This window comes from Lethenteron reissneri, chromosome 19, assembly GCF_015708825.2.
Source record: "Lethenteron reissneri isolate LAM-NWPU_2019-01 chromosome 19, ASM1570882v1, whole genome shotgun sequence".
Taxonomy (NCBI): Eukaryota; Metazoa; Chordata; class Hyperoartia; order Petromyzontiformes; family Petromyzontidae; genus Lethenteron; species Lethenteron reissneri.
This window is the reverse complement of record NC_083797.1, coordinates 1,278,952-1,295,193: the sequence shown is the minus strand read 5'-3', so window position 1 is coordinate 1,295,193 and position 16,242 is coordinate 1,278,952. Positions and strand designations below refer to the sequence as shown.

At 62.7% G+C, this 16,242-nt stretch overlaps 1 protein-coding gene across 1 annotated transcript; it reads left to right on the top strand.

Annotated features, from left to right (window-relative positions):
* The first annotated feature begins 282 nt into the window (after positions 1-282).
* Positions 283-15,892, top strand: LOC133344095 (DENN domain-containing protein 3-like). The gene is made up of 22 exons (XM_061554052.1): positions 283-323; positions 1,684-1,834; positions 2,301-2,411; positions 2,966-3,184; positions 4,070-4,239; positions 5,135-5,290; positions 5,477-5,573; positions 5,766-5,869; positions 6,037-6,188; positions 6,329-6,596; positions 6,943-7,050; positions 7,953-8,164; positions 8,424-8,560; positions 9,548-9,673; positions 10,131-10,307; positions 10,488-10,617; positions 11,096-11,210; positions 11,434-11,576; positions 12,082-12,272; positions 14,861-14,997; positions 15,517-15,629; positions 15,745-15,892. The coding sequence occupies exons 3-21, from the start codon at positions 2,310-2,312 to the stop codon at positions 15,554-15,556; spliced, it is 2,784 nt and encodes a 927-aa protein (XP_061410036.1). The 5' UTR covers positions 283-323; positions 1,684-1,834; positions 2,301-2,309; the 3' UTR covers positions 15,557-15,629; positions 15,745-15,892.
* Positions 15,893-16,242: the final 350 nt, after the last annotated feature.

Below are 16,242 nucleotides of genomic sequence, written 5' to 3'. Positions count from 1 at the left end.
AACCACTCACCAGCCACTCACTCACGAACCACTCACTCACTCACCAGCCACTCGCTCTCACTCTGTTCCCCGGATAATGGAGAGTGTATGTGTATGTGCGTGTGTGTGTATGTGTGTATGTGTGTGTGTATGTGTGTGTGAATTCCAGGAAGAGACACGGACAAGAATGGTCAATGGAGAGAGTGGGGGGCCCAAAACACATGGGGAGAGTGGAGGTCTCAAGGAAGCTGGGGAGAGTGGAGGTCTCAAGGAAGCAGGGGAGAGTGGAGGTCTCACGGGAGTTGGGGAGAGTGGAGGTCTCAAGGAAGCTGGGGAGAGTGGAGGTCTCAAGGAAGTTGGGGAGAGTGGAGGTCTCAAGGAAGTTGGGGAGAGTGGAGGTCTCAAGGGAGTTGGGGAGAGTGGAGGTCTCAAGGGAGTTGGGGAGAGTGGAGGTCTCAAGGGAGGTGGGGGGAGTGGAGGTCTCAAGGGAGCTGGGGAGAGTGGAGGTCTCAAGGGAGTTGGAGAGAGTGGAGGTCTCAAGGAAGTTGGGGAGAGTGGAGGTCTCAAGGGAGTTGGGGAGAGTGGAGGTCTCAAGGGAGTTGGGGGGAGTGGAGGTCTCAAGGGAGTTGGGGGGAGTGGAGGTCTCAAGGGAGTTGGGGGGAGTGGAGGTCTCAAGGAAGCAGGGGAGAGTGGAGGTCTCAAGGGAGCAGGGGAGAGTGGAGGTATCAAGGGAGTTGGGGAGAGTGGAGGTCTCAAGGGAGTTGGGAAGAGTGGAGGTCTCAAGGAAGCAGGAGAGAGTGGAGGTCTCAAGGGACTTGGAGAGAGTGGAGGTCTCAAGGAAGCAGGGGAGAGTGGAGGTCTCAAGGGAGCAGGGGAGAGTGGAGGTCTCAAGGGAGTTGGGGAGAGTAGAGGTCTCAAGGGAGTTTGGGGGAATGGAGGTCTCAAGGGAGTTGGGGAGAGTGGAGGTCTCAAGGGAGTTGGGGAGAGTGGAGGTCTCAAGAAAGTTGTGGAGAGTGGAGGTCTCAAGGAAGTTGGGGAGAGTGGAGGTCTCAAGGGAGTTGGGGGGAGTGGAGGTCTCAAGGGAGTTGGGGAGAGTGGAGGTCTCAAGGGAGTTGGGGAGAGTGGAGGTCTCAAGGGAGTTGGGGAGAGTGGAGGTCTCAAGAGAGTTGGGGAGAGTGGAGGTCTCAAGGGAGTTGGGGAGAGTGGAGGTCTCAAGGGAGTTGGGGAGAGTGGAGGTCTCAAGGGAGTTGGGGAGAGTGGAGGTCTCAAGGGAGTTGGGGAGAGTGGAGGTCTCAAGGGAGTTGGGGAGAGTGGAGGTCTCAAGGAAGCAGGGCAGAGTGGGGGGCCTGCGGTAGCCTTGTATGCCCCCATCTGTGTGTGTCTAATTTCCCGGGCTCCATACTTCACCGCGCTCCAGGAATTCCTCTCGTGGTGAGTGAAGTGATGGACGTGAGGGCGGTTAGCGATGGCGATGTCGATGACGGTGATGCTGATGATTTTGGTGACGATGGTAATGTTGATATTTGTAATAATGGAGATTGCTGATGATGATATTGGTGATGTTGGTGTTGGCGATGTTGATGATTGTGTTCTCGATGATGATCACGGTGATGCTGGTGATTATTGTGATGTTAGTTATGTCGATGTTGTTGATTGTGATGCTGATAACGACGATGGTGGTGGTGATGGCGCCTTGCCCCGCAGGCTGTCCCACGCGCTGGCAAGTCGGCCCTGTGCCACCACCACCACCACCTCCGTCTCCGTGACGGAGGAGGCGGCGGTGGTGGTGGAGGTGTCACGATTCGCCGCTCGACTCTTCCTCGTGCCCCTCGCCCCACCAGGACCCCTCCACCTGGTGAGACCCCGGGCCCTACCCCCCTAGCCCCCCCCCCTAGCCCCCCCCCCTAGCCCTACCCCCCTAGCCCCCCTCTCCCTACCCCTGTCCCTACCCCCTGTCCCTACTCTTCTCTCTAAGCCAATCCCAGACTCTCGTCCAGTGTCTCACTCCATCCCGAACCCTCTCCGCTAACTCTTCCCCGACTCCCTCTTCTTATCTCTCACCCTATCACACCCTAAATCCATCCCTCACCGTATCTTGTTGTGGTTGTTGCAATGTTATTGTTGTTGTGACGGCTGTGGATATTTGTTGTGGTCACCGCCGTTATTGTCGTTGTCGTTGTGGTCTTAGTGAGTGTTGCTGTTGTTATTGTTGTTGTTGCGATCATTGTTGTGGTTGTTGTTGTTGTTGTGATCACCGTTGCGGTTGTTGTTGCTGCTGCTGCTGCCCTGAGTGGCCTCTCCCGCCCTCTCTCTCCCCGCAGTGCGTGGAGATGGGGCCGCTGCGCGTGCTGCTGCCGCCCTCCGACTCGGAGGTCCACGACCTCGACCTGACGGTGCCCTTCACCTGCCTGCGCTCGCACCACCTCCTGCAGGTGTCCCCCCCCCCGCTACCCCCGCTCAGCACCCCCACCCCCCCAGTCCCTTCGTGCTGTCCGCCTCTGTTCACATCCAGGCCCCAGGACATTGCTGTTCTCACTAATACCGATACCGATACCCGCCATTCGCCACTCAGTGATGGTGACGTCAGTACGAAGCCAGTGTCAGGCCAGGTGCACACACAACGACAAAGATCCCCCGTATAGCCTCAGCAGATTGTTGGGGCAAGTGCTGTTAGCGAGCACCTATGAAGGCCGGAACGACACACGAGGGGGTGGCCAACGCCACGCCCGGCCGCCTTTGTCTCCCTAGTGGCGATGTTTACACACCGCACCAGGTACTCATTTGAGGCTGAGTCGACCTAGGGGAGGCCCAGGACCGGTTCAGATAATCGTCACCGGTGTTGGCCGTGATCGGGAATCGAACTCGGCTCGCCAGGTTCATAGCGCAGCGTGCTAACTGCTACACACACACACACACGTACACACACATACACACACACACACGTACAGACACACACTTACACACGTGACGGTGTGCCTCGTCCCAGGTGCTCACGTGCCTGCTGCTGGAGCAGAAGCTGGTGCTGCTGTCGGCCGAGTGGGCCCTGCTGGCGCCGGTGGGGCACAGCCTGCTGGCGTTCCTCGCGCCGCTGTGCTGGCGCCACACCTTCGTGCCCGTGCTCGCCAGCTCCATGCTGGGCTTCCTGGAGGCGCCCACCGTCTACCTGATGGGCACGCACGGCAGACACAAGCACGCCATCAGCCAGGTGAGCAGGTACAAGCACGTCATCAGCCAGGTGAGTGGGCACAAGCACGTCATCAGCCAGGTGAGCGGGCACAAGCACGTCATCAGCCAGGTGAGTGGGCACAAGCACGCCATCAGCCAGGTGAGCGGGCACAAGCACGCCATCGGCCAGGTGAGTGGGCACAAGCACGCCGTCAGCCAGGTGAGCGGGCACAAGCACGCCGTCAACCAGGTGAGCGGCACAAGCACGCCGTCAGCCAGGTGAGCGGGCACAAGCACGTCATCAGCCAGGTGAGTCGGCCCCATCGGCGGGGCAGTGCTGACGCGCCTCCCATTAAGACGGTTGGTTATGTACGGCGCGAAAGAAGCTCGGCGAACTTACAACAGGAGGGTACCTGGGTTCGATTGCCCGGCTGGGGTGTAGGGTGTGTGTTGGTTTTGCGAGCGAGTACGGGGAGCGGTGGTGCAGCGAACCTCGGCTAGCCGAGTTCGATTCCCACTCGCGGCCAACATCGGTGACGAATGTTTGAACTGGTCCTGGGCCTACCCTAGGTCGACGCAGCCTCAAGTGACGAACTGGTGCGGTGTGTAAACGTCGAGGGAGACAAAGGCGGCTGAGCATGGTGCTGGCCACCCACCCTCTGGTGCGCCGTGCCGGCCTTCGCAGGTGCTACTCGCTAACAGCGCTTGCCCCAACAGTCCGTGGAGGCTGTACAGGGGAGCTGTAAGAGAGGCACGGAAGGAACGAAAATGGGATTGAGCACAGGGAGAAGGGGGGAGAGAGAGGAGACTGAGGACGCAGAGGACGAGGGGAGGGGACATGGAAGGAGGTGAGAGAGGGGAGATGAGGTGGGGGGCAAGGCCACGAGTAGATGTGGTGACTGTGTCGTTGTCGCGGTGCGGACAGGTGGAGGACCTGGTGATCGTGGACCTGGACAGCGGGCAGCTCGTCCCCACGCCGGCCAGTGTGCCCGGGTACCCCCCGGGATCCGCGGGGCCCCCCGGGACACCCGACGGGCAGCCCCTGACCCCCCTCATCGCTCCTCCCGAGGAGGCGGCGGAGGCGTTCTTAAGCAGGTGACGACCCCTGACCCGGTGTGTTTATCGGGGTGTTCATCGGGGTGTTCATCAGAGTGTGTTCAACCACAGTGGTGGATCCACGTAGGGGGGATATGGGGATAAACTATTTTTGTTTTACCAGGTAAGGCCCACTGAGCTGTCTCGCTCTTTTTCAGAAGCGTCCTGGCTGTCACAAATGATAGCTCAACGAAGTGGCTCAGCAGCCAAATGCTCTAAACGCGTGGTGATGTTGAATCTAAATGTGGAGAAAAATCCACGCGACCACGGGGAGAAAGACACGCAAACTCAATACAGCAGGCGTCAGGGTTGGGATGGAACCCACGACCTCCTATAATCCTATATACCAGGCGAGGTAGTTAACATCTCGCCACCGTGGCGCCCACATGGGCTCCCTCCCTCCCGCTTTCTCGCCCTTTAAGACCACAGAAAATACGTTGAATGATTATTTCATTGATGTTTGGCGGCAGCGGTGGTGGCTATGCCGCTGCACGTGGCTGCCTGTGAATCGGCGCCGCGGGGGCAGCAGGCGGAGTTGGGGCCATCGAACAGCTGCCGTGCCGTGGCCCGCCGGGAGAAGGCGGTCCCCACCATAAAAGGGGATTAACGTCATCCGTGGTTTTTGAATGGGATACAGCATTGCCCCCTCGCACGCATAGATTTTCCCCGGGTGCTCCAGTTTCCTCCCACTTGCATACGAAAGCTCATCATTAATTTGCTGAAGACATCTTAGTCTTGGGACGCCTCCATCAGTAGCGCCGTGGGATGCAGCTGTATAAATGACGTCGCTGTATACAATCTCGTCATTATTATAATTGCGTTCTCCGGGAGCGAGTTCACCGGAGTGTGTTCGTCACCGGCGTGTCCCCCGGCGTGTCCCCCGCGCGCAACGCAGCTGCCGCCACGTCTGCGTCCGCGAGGAGGCTCACGCGCTGGGGGTCGCGACCCCGTGCTCCCTGCACGAGCTGCGGCGAGCGGCGCGCGCCCGGCGCCAGCGGCTCAACGCATGCATCCAGGAGCTCTTCCTGGGCTTCATCCACCGCGCGTTCCGGTAGGGCGCCGACGCGATACGACCGGGTGTGAGGGGAGGGCGGCTCGATCGGTCACGACGACGGCGACGACGACCACTCTTTAGCCACGTTATCGTTACGACGCAGTACCACACAGCGTGACGGTTCCCGGCGTGCCAGGCTGTGTCGTGGTACACTGAGGGGCTCTGTGCTGACGTCCGACACAGGGAGGTGTTAGCGCACCTGGACGTGGAACAGCGAGTGTTCAGCCGCGAGGAATTCCTCGAGTCACGGAGACCTGCGGACCTGCCCTTCTACCGCAAGGTGACGCCTCGCGCACACCTCACAAGATAACCTTTGTAAAAAGAAATGAGCACGCGTAATTTCCCGCCACCCCCCCCCCCCCCCTTCCCAGTGTTGGTCCTGATTGCGATGTATCCATCCGATATCTCTCGCAGGGCGGTCTCAATTCGCCTCCCCTCTCCTCACCTCCCCTCTCCTCGTCGCTGTGTGCAGGTGCTGGACACGGACGTGTTCGATTTGTTCCTCAAGGACCGCCTGGCGCAGAAGGCCGACTCCTTCTCTCGCCTGGAGAACAAATCTAGCTCCTGGTCGCAGAAGTGAGCAGCTCAACCGTACCACGTGACCCCTCACCCGCGTGACCCCTCACCCACGTGACCCCTCACCCGCGTGACCCCTCACCCGCGTGACCCCTCACCTGCGTGACCCCTCACCCGTGTGACCCCTCACCCGCGTGACCTCTCGCTCCCTTGCCGCCCACGTGCAGGATGAAGCAGGAGATGCTGCGCAGCCTGCGCCGGCGCACGACAGAGGAGCGAGCGCGTCAGCAGCCGCGTCCGACCAGCGCTCACCTCGGCGAGGGAGTCACGACGACGCATCCTGGGGAGGAGCACGACCCCAGCAGCCTCGCGTTCGCAGGTGGATCCTTTGTCAGAGGGCACGGGGCAGGGGGCAGGGGGCGAGGGGCGGGGGGCAAGGGGCAAGGGGCAGGGGGCGAGGGGCAGGGTGCAGGGGGCAAGGGGCAGGGGGTCAGCGTTAACGTCGATCCTCTCTGCCAGGTCCCGCTCCGCCGGCACCACCGATGGAGCCCTGGGGCCCCGACCCGTGGGACGACGGAGCGGTCTTCACGCTGCCCCCGCTGCCCCCGGACCCGCTGCTGCCCGGCGAGGGGCAGCGCTACTGCGAGGGGCTGTGCGTGGCGCTGGGGGCGGCGCTGGGGCAGGTGGCGCCGAGCCGCTGGGGGCTGCGGGCGGCGCTCCACGCGGTGCGCGCCGGCGCCCGGCTCGCGAGCCGCCAACCGGAGCTGGCGCTCCAAGACCTGCACAGGTAACATTTAATATTTATTTATTTATGTTGCCAGGTGTAAGGCCCACACTGGGCTGCTACGTAGCTCTTTTTCACAAGCGACCAGGCTATCACAAATGATAGTCCAACGAAGCGGCTTGTTACCATCATCATCATCACGTGGAAATTTATAGCAAGGAGGGAGAGGCTGCGTCAGGGCCTCCACGCTGCTGCTGCTGCACGCAGGCGAAGGAGCGGCGTCTGTTCTCACAGTGGGCGGGGATAGGAGAGGGGAGGGGTTCAGAGTGGGGGTGGCCACACAGAAGCCACGTGACTTACACATGCGAACACGCAATGACACACCGTCGCGTGCGCGTCGTCCCTGCAGCATCTCCAAGATGGACAAGTCGGTGGTGCCGCCCGACGAGGCGCGGAGGATCCTGCTGCTGCTGCCCACGTGGGCGCGAGCCCAGGTGGAGGAGCGGGCCGAGCTCAGGTGAGGGGCACCACGGTAGCTGGGAGGTGTCAACTACCTCGCCTGGGATACAGGAGGACGTGGGTTTGATACCGACCCTGACGCCTGCTGCTGTATACTTGGAGTTTGCGTGTCTCTCTCCCCGTGGTTGCGTGGATTTTTCTCCGGGTCCTCCTGTTTTTCCCTCCACATTTAGAAACGGGTGACTGGTGGACACCCCACGAACGAACAATGTCATAGCATTGTAGAACATTGTACTTTCGAGGAAAAGAAAGAACAGAATATGGGAGGTGCCGTTCTTTGAGAAAGTATAGGGTTGTGTGATGGATGAGGTTGCAGTGACAGCGAGTGTGATGGGTTTAGTAACAATGTGGTGGTCCCATTGCCTCTCTCTCTCTCTCACACGCAGAACCCCCCCCCCTCCCCCACCCCATGGGACTGTGATTCATAATTGAATTTCGGTTGTCGGATCGCGTGAGTGCAATGTTGTGTCGTGCACCCTTCTCCACGCGCGTCTGGAACTCTCTCCAGCGACACTCCCGGCGGCGCTGCTGCTGCTGCTGCAGAGGCCTCCGTGATAAACCGGCCACGTTTAGGTTCACGCCACAACCTTATTGATCAGCTGCGTCGGGCGGAGGAGGGTGTAACCACCTAACATTGGACTCGCACGGCGATCAGACCCAAACAAACAATAAAATCTATCGCCAACCGTTACGTTGGTGCATTACATTGCTACTGGACATCCGTGACAAAAGAGCTTTCCAGCTCATCGGATTCCTCCAGGATAAATAAAGATTCTGACTTTCTGAAATCGGCGGCACTGCAATTTATTGTTTCTCAAGCGGATGTCTCCAGCCCGGGCCAGCCCTCCCCCCCCCCCCCCCCCCGGTCTAACCCGTGCCCCCCCCCGCACGCCCCCCCAGGTGGCTGCTGCAGGAGGAAGTGGACGAGCCGGCGCTGCCCCCCCACGCGGCGGGGCCGCTGGGCCCGACGGGCTCGCCGGACGGCCGCGTGCGCAGCTTCGCGCTGCCCTCGGCGCCGCTCTCCTGCGACGAGCTGGGCACCTGCGTGCGGGAGGCGGGCATCACGTGCGACCCGGCCACCGTCGGGCGCCTGTTCGGCGCCCTCACCAACGGTGAGGCACGCGGGCGACGGGGCCGGCCGGGCGGGCGGGCGGGCGGAGGAGGGGAAGGGTTGGGAGGCGCGGCGGCAGCGACGGCGGCCAACGGGGTCTGCCCTGGTTACCGCCGTCCCCTGGGGCCGCGGCTTCTTTGCTTACACGGTCGAACCGGGCCGTCTCGCTCGCGACGGGCGCGTTGGCGACGAGCGCAATGGCAGGGAGCGCGTTTAGCGGCGATTGCGTAAGGTGGCGCGCGTGCGACCCCCGCCTCCAGGCCGTGGCGAGGTGCTGCCCGCCGACGCGGTGCGACGGCTGTACGAGGCGTGGCGCGCCACCGAGCGGGCGGCGCGGGAGCTCTCGCTGCCCGTGGAGGCGCTCGCCCGCCTGGACAGTAGCGAGATCGTCTACAAGGTGCCCCGCACACGCCCCGCACGCGCCCCGCACTGCACGCACGGCACCGCAGTCGCCACACGCACTCGGCGCTCACGGCCGCCCGTGTCGCGACCCGGTACCTCCTTTGGGAACCGGGGTGCTGGACGCGTGCTTGTGAATACCACGGTGGCTAGGAGATGTTAACTATCTCGCCTGCTGCTGTATGTTTGGAGTTTGTGTGTGTCTCTCTCTCCCCGTGGTCGCGTGGATGTTTCTCAGGGTCCTCCGGTTTTTTCCCTCCACATTTAGAATCAACATCACGTACTTGGCTGCTCTAAATTTCCACGCGATGATAAGCCACTTCGTTGAGCTATCATTTGTGGCCAGGTCGCTTCTGAGCGGGCGAGGAACGGATGGATCGGAGGGTGCGTGCGTGTCGGAGACTCGCGTGGACTCGAGGAAGGGGGAGGGGCTTGGGCAGGAGACTCCCACGGATGGAAGGGACCACGGCCGGTGGTTGAGACTAATGAGTGGCAGTCAAAGGGGAGAGGACGTCCACGATGGGGACGAGCTCGGTAGATTCTTGCTGCATCGTGAGATGCCAGGAGATGGCAAAGGCTTAGTGATGAGGCCTTCACCCAGCAGTGGATGGATCATGGCTCACAGCGGTGATGGTGGTGATGGTGGTGATGGTGGTGATGGTGTGTTCATGCCAGGTGGGGGGCATTTGGAGCAGTGGCACACCGTGTTATGGACCCCGGGTGGTCCCGAATTCAATACCCGCGCACGGCCAACACCGGTGACGATTATTTGAATCGGTCCTGGGCCTCTCCTAGGTCGACTCGGCCTCAAATTAATACCCGGTGCAATGCGTAAACATCGCCACTGGGTAGACAAAGGCGGCCGGGTGTGGTGGCGGCCACCCACCCCCTCGTGTATCGTACCGGCCTTATAGGTGCTCGCTAACAGCACTTGCCCCAAGAGTCTGTCAAGGCTACACGGGGGATCTGCGTCTGTGTGTGCCAGGTGTCGCCGGTGGTGCTGACCAGCCTGGGGCAGGGCCGCGTGGCCATGACGCAGTCGCGCCTCTTCCTGCTGCGGGACGGAGCGGCGGTGCCCTTCGTCGACATCGCCAAGTTCAGCGACATCGAGGTGAGAGACCGTCCGCGTCGCGACGACCGCGAGACGCACATACGTTGAGCTTTTTTCGCACCGTGCGTAGCCGACCGCACTAATCGCAGGTGCGGGGGGGGGGGGAAGGACAACAACACTAAACACAGGAAGCAGCTCTGAAGAAATGCGTCTTCATGAGTGACGTTGATGGTGATGACGATGATGATGACCGACCCCGTTCGATAAATCGACAGCGGCACGACGATTTGCGGAGCGGTGGTGCAGCGGTGAGCATGGCGCGCCGCGAACCCGGCGAGTTTGAACTCCAGGAAACGCAATCTCGGTTCTCGGTCGATGCGGATTTCACCATAGATTTTTCGGGCAATTAAGTAGCCACGGAGTGATCTGGCCAAATTTGTGTCGTCAAGCCTCGCCGTAAATCGCTCACCGCTGTTCCCGTCGCGAACGTCGCCCGCCGCCTGCGGCGCGCCCCCAGGACGTGCAGGAGGTGTCCACGCTGGGGGTGCTGCGGCCGCGCCTGCAGGCGCTGCGCGTCGTCTCGCGGCGCCACCCCGGGGCGCCCTTCGTCGCCAACCTCAAGGAGCAGCACGGACCCTGGTGCCTGGCGGTGCGCGAGATGCGCGCCGGCAAGCGGCTCGCCCACGCGCTCAAGGTGCGGGGGGCGGCGGGGGGGTGGGGGGTGGGGGTGGGAGTGGGGGGGTGGGGGGTGGGGGTGGGAGGGGGGGTGAGGGGTGGGGGGGGGTGGAGCGCCACGGCGGGCGACTCCGCTTGATAAATAAAAAGTCACGTGAGCCGTCGCGCACGCCCGCCCCCCGCCCCGTGCCGCGTGCAGGACGCGCAGTTCGTGCACCGGGCGCTCACCAACGTGCTGCTCATGGACGCGGTGGCGCAGTGCGTGCGGCGCAAGCGCGCCGCCACGGCCGCCGCCATGCTGGCGCACTGCACGCGGGAGGACGCTCGAGGTGACACCCCTCTCCCCCAGCCCTCCCCCCCAGCCCTCCCCGCCACCTCATGCCCACGCTCCCCCGTGCTCTCGCTCTCTTGCGTACGGACGTGGACTGAGTAGCAAACGGAGCAGCAGCAGCTGTAGAGTCTGGGTTGTAGATCTGGCCGCAATGGACACGGGTTCATCCAGAGACTTGTAGACCTACACAGAGACCCACGGACTAATACAGAGATCCTTAGACTGACACAGAGACCCACAGATTATCACAGAGCCCCATCGATTCACACGGATCCACAGAGACCCATATATGTAATTTCTCCAAACACACAAAGTTCAATAAAATAAAAATGTGTCGGGTGTCATGGTGGGTTCCGCCACCGTGAACTGTCCCAAGCGGCCCTCCGCTCCCCTCGCCCATCCCTCCCGTGACCCCCTGACCCCCCCCTAACCCTGACCCCCCTAACCCTGACACCCCCCCTACCCCCCGTGCTCAGTGTCGGTGGAGAGCGGTCCCGCTGGCCGCGCTGGACACGCTGGACACGCTGGTGCACCGGGTGACGCCGGCGCAGGGCAAGCCGCTGGCCGTCGACGCGCTGCTCTACGTGCCGGGTGCGGCCCCCCCACCCCTCGCGACCCCCCACACCCAAACCCCCCCCCACACCCCCCCCCCCCACCCCCCCCCCCTTGGCGTGAAGCACGTGTCGCCGCTGCGTCGCTCGGAGGGACCTCGGAGGCAGACGACCGGGCTGTCTGGGTGACCTTTGTCTTTGTAAGTGACGTGACCCCCGTCCATCGCTCTACCCCCCCCCCGCCCCCCTCCTCATCCCCCCAGGCGAGCTGCTGCACGGCGGGGGGGGCGGAGAGGGCACCCCCCCCCGGCTGTGGTGCGCTCTGAGCGGGGGCCGCGTCGTCGTGTTCGACGCGGCCACCTGGACCGTGGAGCACGGACACCTGCAGGCCGGCACCAAGAGACTGGTGACGCGGACACAAACAGACAAAGATCCCCCGTGTAGCCTTAACAGACTGGAGGGGCAAGTGCTGTTAGCGAGCACCTATGAAGGCCGGAACGGTACACGAGGGGGTGGGTGGCCAGCACCACGCCCGACCGCCTTTGTCTCCCCAGTGGCGATGCTTACATACTGCACCAGCTACTCATTTTGAGGCAGAGTCGACCTAGGGGAGGCCTAGGACCAGTTCAGATAATCGTCACTGGTGTTGGCCGTGAGCTGGGAATCGAAGCCGGGTCGCCGGGTTCACAGCGCAGCGCGCTAACTGCTAAACTACTCCCACACACACACACCTCATCACACACACACACACGCGTCATCAGACACACACACACACATACATATGCGTCATCACACACATACACGTGTCATTACACACACGCGTCATCACACACACGCATATGGAATCCCCCCCCCCGTGTGCGCTCGTACTCACCCTCACGCCCGTGCCCCCCCCCCCGCCCCCCGTGTAGAACCGCCTGCTGTGCGTGGGGGGCTCCCAGGTGTGGGCCGCCTCGTCCGACCGGAGCGTCTACATCCTGGAGGGGCACGCGGGCGGCGCGCTGGGCTGCCGCCGCCACCTGGCGGGGCACGCCGACGAGGTCACCGACCTCCTGCACGACGACGACGACGACCAGCGGCCAGCGGGCGACGGCCAGCACACGTGAGGGGCGAGAGCGGAGTGTGTGCGTGTGTGCGTGCGCGTGTGCGCGTGTATGTGCGCGTGTGTGCGCGTGTGTGTGCGTGCGTGTATGCGCGCGTGTGCGCGTGTGTGTGCGTGTGTGTGCGTGCGTGTATGTGCGCGTGTGTGCGCGTGTGTGTGCGTGCGTGTATGCGCGCGTGTGCGCGTGTGTGTGCGTGTGTGTGCGTGCGTGTATGTGCGCGTGTGTGCGCGTGTGTGTGCGTGCGTGTATGCGTGTGTGTGCGCGTGTGTGCGCGTGTGTGTGCGTGTGTGTGCGTGCGTGTATGTGCGTGTGTGTGCGCGTGTGTGCGCGTGTGTATGCGTGCGTGTATGTGCGTGTGTGTGCGCGTGTGTGCGCGTGTGTGTGCGTGTGTGTGCGTGCGTGTATGTGCGTGTGTGTGCGTGTGTGTGCGCGTGTGTGTGCGTGTGTGTGCGTGCGTGTATGTGCGTGTATGTGCGTGTGTGCGCGTGCGTGTATGTGCGTGTGCACCGGTAGCAGCGACGTCCGGATCGGCTGTCCTGCCTCCGATGCTCCAGGGGTTTAACAAGGGTGGGTTGTGTGAGGAGCTCACAGGTACTTGTGAAGATCTGGACAGCCCCGTCATCATCATCGGTGAGCTCCTCCGGCAGGCGACGCTGCGTTGGCTGGGTCACGCAGCACGCATGCCCAGACTCAGCATGCCCAGACTCTGCATGCCCAATCAGCTTCTGTTTGGATGGATGGAGGGAGCTAAACGGGCGCAGAGATAGAGATGGACTGATGGGTTAGTACGAGAGGATGTGGAACTGCATGGACTTGCTGATGACTGGCACCAGCGGTGTCAAGATCGGCCTCTGTGGAGGAGTCTCGTGAAGGACGCTGCTACTGGGCAGTTGGAGGCAGTCGCCCTCCAGAAAGAGCGGAGGGGGGGCGAGAGCGTGGCTCACAACAACGAGCGGAGCGCCGGACGGATAAAACAGCAAGTTGGCACAGTAGGTAGCACAGTAGGTAACACAGGTGGTGCATCTGCCCGTCGTCATCTCATAGTCAACCCACGGGCACCTATGTCCCGTGATGCCGGCAGAGGGCCTTCCACACTTCACGTCACAGCCCTAAAGTGCACCTAGTCTGGCACAAGCACTGTGTTGACGTCACCGCCACTTAGTGGCGAACGGCGGCTGTCGTTGTGTATGGGTATTTGTGTGCGTGTGCATTGTAAGCGTGTGCATGGCCATTTCCTCAAATATTGGAGGAAGTAGCCTCTCCCTGCAAGTGGCCAGCTGATGTGCCATCTGTTGAAGAAGCGGGGTGAGACAAAGCGCCGGCTCGAGACGACCTCTCGAGCGAACTGGCGAGGGAGAGGGGCATTTGTGTGCAGGATGTCGTCCTAGGTTAGAAGGTAAAAGTGTGGAAGGAACGGGAGAGAGGAAGACCTCGCAGAGAATGGCTTCTCGACGACATCGGAGATGAGAGCAAGAACTACGTGGCACGACTGCACTTGGGAAAATTGGCACTGCAAGGCAGAGAGGAAAGTGTAAACACAAATGACGTGGACACCTACCGGCTATCCGCCCACGAATCGTGACGACGACGACGATGATGAAGAGGCCCTTTGTGACATCATCACCACCGTCTGGTCCACACGACGCGTCCTTGCTCAGTCCAATTCTGAAGGGGGCCCGCACTGATCCTCAACTATCGGGGCGTCTCCTATCCGAGTTACGTGGATGGGGGGGGGGGGTCGGAGTTCACGTGCCGATGGCTGCCGTCTCGTCTCTGCGGGGAGCCAAGACGGTGGTCCTAGACGGTGGTCACCATGGCGCTTCTGTGTTCAGTCGAAGCCCGCTGTGAATCTCTGTCGCCCATCGAGCAACGCCCTCCTGCCCTCCCGCCCTCCTGCCCTCCCTGCCATCCTGCACTCCTGCCCTCCCTGCGCTCCTGCGCGCTTTCCGCTCGGCTCTCGCAGAACCGGCGGCGCGGTCGGAAAATGTCACGGCGATTGCTCGATTGCAGAACAATTGTCGGGTCTAAAAAAAAACCATGCAAAAATATATGACTGTCGCTTGCCAGGTCATTCTTTTGTTGTAGGGAGACACACCGTGTTGTGTGTGCGTGTGCATTCTGTGTGTGCGTATGTATTGTACGTGTGTAGTGTGTGTGTGTGCATGTACGTTGTGTGTGTATGCACGTTGTGTGTGTGCGTGTTGTGTTGTGTGTGCATGCGCGTTGTGTGTGTGTGTTCATGGTGTGCGCTATGCTACCTGGCGTGCCGGTAGTGTAGCGGTGAGCGCTACGCTGTGCTACGAACACGGCGACCCGAGTTCCATTCACACTCACGGCCAACACCAGTGAAGATTATCTGAACCGGTCCTGGGCATCCCCTAGGTCGACTCGGCCTCAAATGAGTACCCGGTGCAGCGCGTAAACATCGCCGCCAGACGAAGGCGGTCGGGCGTGGTGCCGGCCACCCACCCCTACGTGTCCCACAGTGCCGACCTTCGTAGGCGCCACTCGCTAGCAGCGCTTGCCCCAACACTCTGTGAAGGCTACACGGGGGATCTTTGTCTTCGCTGTGTGTGCGCGCGCGCAGCGGAGTGATCTCGTGCAGCGCCGACGGCCACATGATCACGTGGGACGTGCACGCGCTGGAGGCGGCGCGCCACGTCCGCCTGCCCGACTGCCGCTCGCTCACCTCCGTGCAGCTCCACGGCGGCGAACTGTGGTGCTGTGCGTCTCACGTGGGGGGGGGGGGGTGGTGAGGGGGGGGGCCTGTGAGGGGGTCAGGGGGGGTAATGGGAGGGAGGGGGGTGGGAGGGGGGAGATGGGAGGGGGGGGATGGGAGGGAGGGGGGGAGATGGGAGGGAGGGGGGGCCTGGGGAGGGGGGGCGTGGGGGGGGGTGAGGGGGGGGATGGGAGGGAGGGGGAGAGATGGGAGGGAGGGGGGAGATGGGAGGGAGGGAGGGATGGGAGGGGGGGCCTGGGGAGGGGGGGCGTGGGGGGGGCCTGTGGGGGGGTGAGGGGGGGGATGGGAGGGAGGGGGGATGGGAGGGAGGGGGGGGAGATGGGAGGGAGGGGGGGATGGGAGGGAGGGGGAATGGGAGGGAGGGGGAATGGGAGGGGGAGGATGGGAGGGAGGGGGGGATGGGAGGGAGGGGGGCTGGGAGGGGGTCGTGGATGAGGGCTACTTGCCCCACCAGTCTGTTGAGGCTACACACGGGGACCCCCTTTGTCTTTGTGTACCTGTAGGCGTGGAGCGGTTCGTGGTGGTGGTGAGCCGGGCGGGTGAGGAGCGCCGGCGCTTCGGGATGATCAACGACGGCTGCTACACGCTGCTGCGCTGCTTCCTGCTGCTTCCAGAGGTGCAGCAAACACCGCTCACCCCCCCCACCCCAACTCCTCCCTGTGCTCCCTGCTTCCCCCTTGCTTCTCCCTGCTTCCCCCTGCCCCCCCACTCACCGACTGCCCGTCGCGCAGGAGGGGAAGCTGCTGGCCGCGTGCCGCAACAGCGGCGCCATCCTCGTGTGGAGCCTCCACGGCGGCGACGGCGGCGCGGGGCAGCCGTGCGCCCACGTGGCGCTGCCGCTCGTCTCCGCCGTCACCTGCATGATCCACATCAAGGACCAGGTCTCGTGCCCGCACCTCCCCTCCCCCCACCACACCGGCCAGCCGAGCCCGGCGCACCGCGGTTGCCGATAACACGCCGTAGCCGCCGCCACCGCCGCTGCGGCCGCTGCTGCTGCGTCGAGGTGTTTAATCGCAAAGTGCCCCGAGACGCTCCGCATCGATCGAGCCCCTTTGAAGAGCGAAATGCGTCGTGGACGAGAACGCCGGCGCCGATGCTAACGCTGGCGCTGGCGCGGTGTGGTGCGCAGGTGTGGGTCGGGGCGCGCTGCGCGATGCGGCCGGGAGCCCGCGCCTGCCTCTTCGTGCTGGACGCGCGCTCCCTGCGCACGCGCCAGCAGCTGGAGGCGC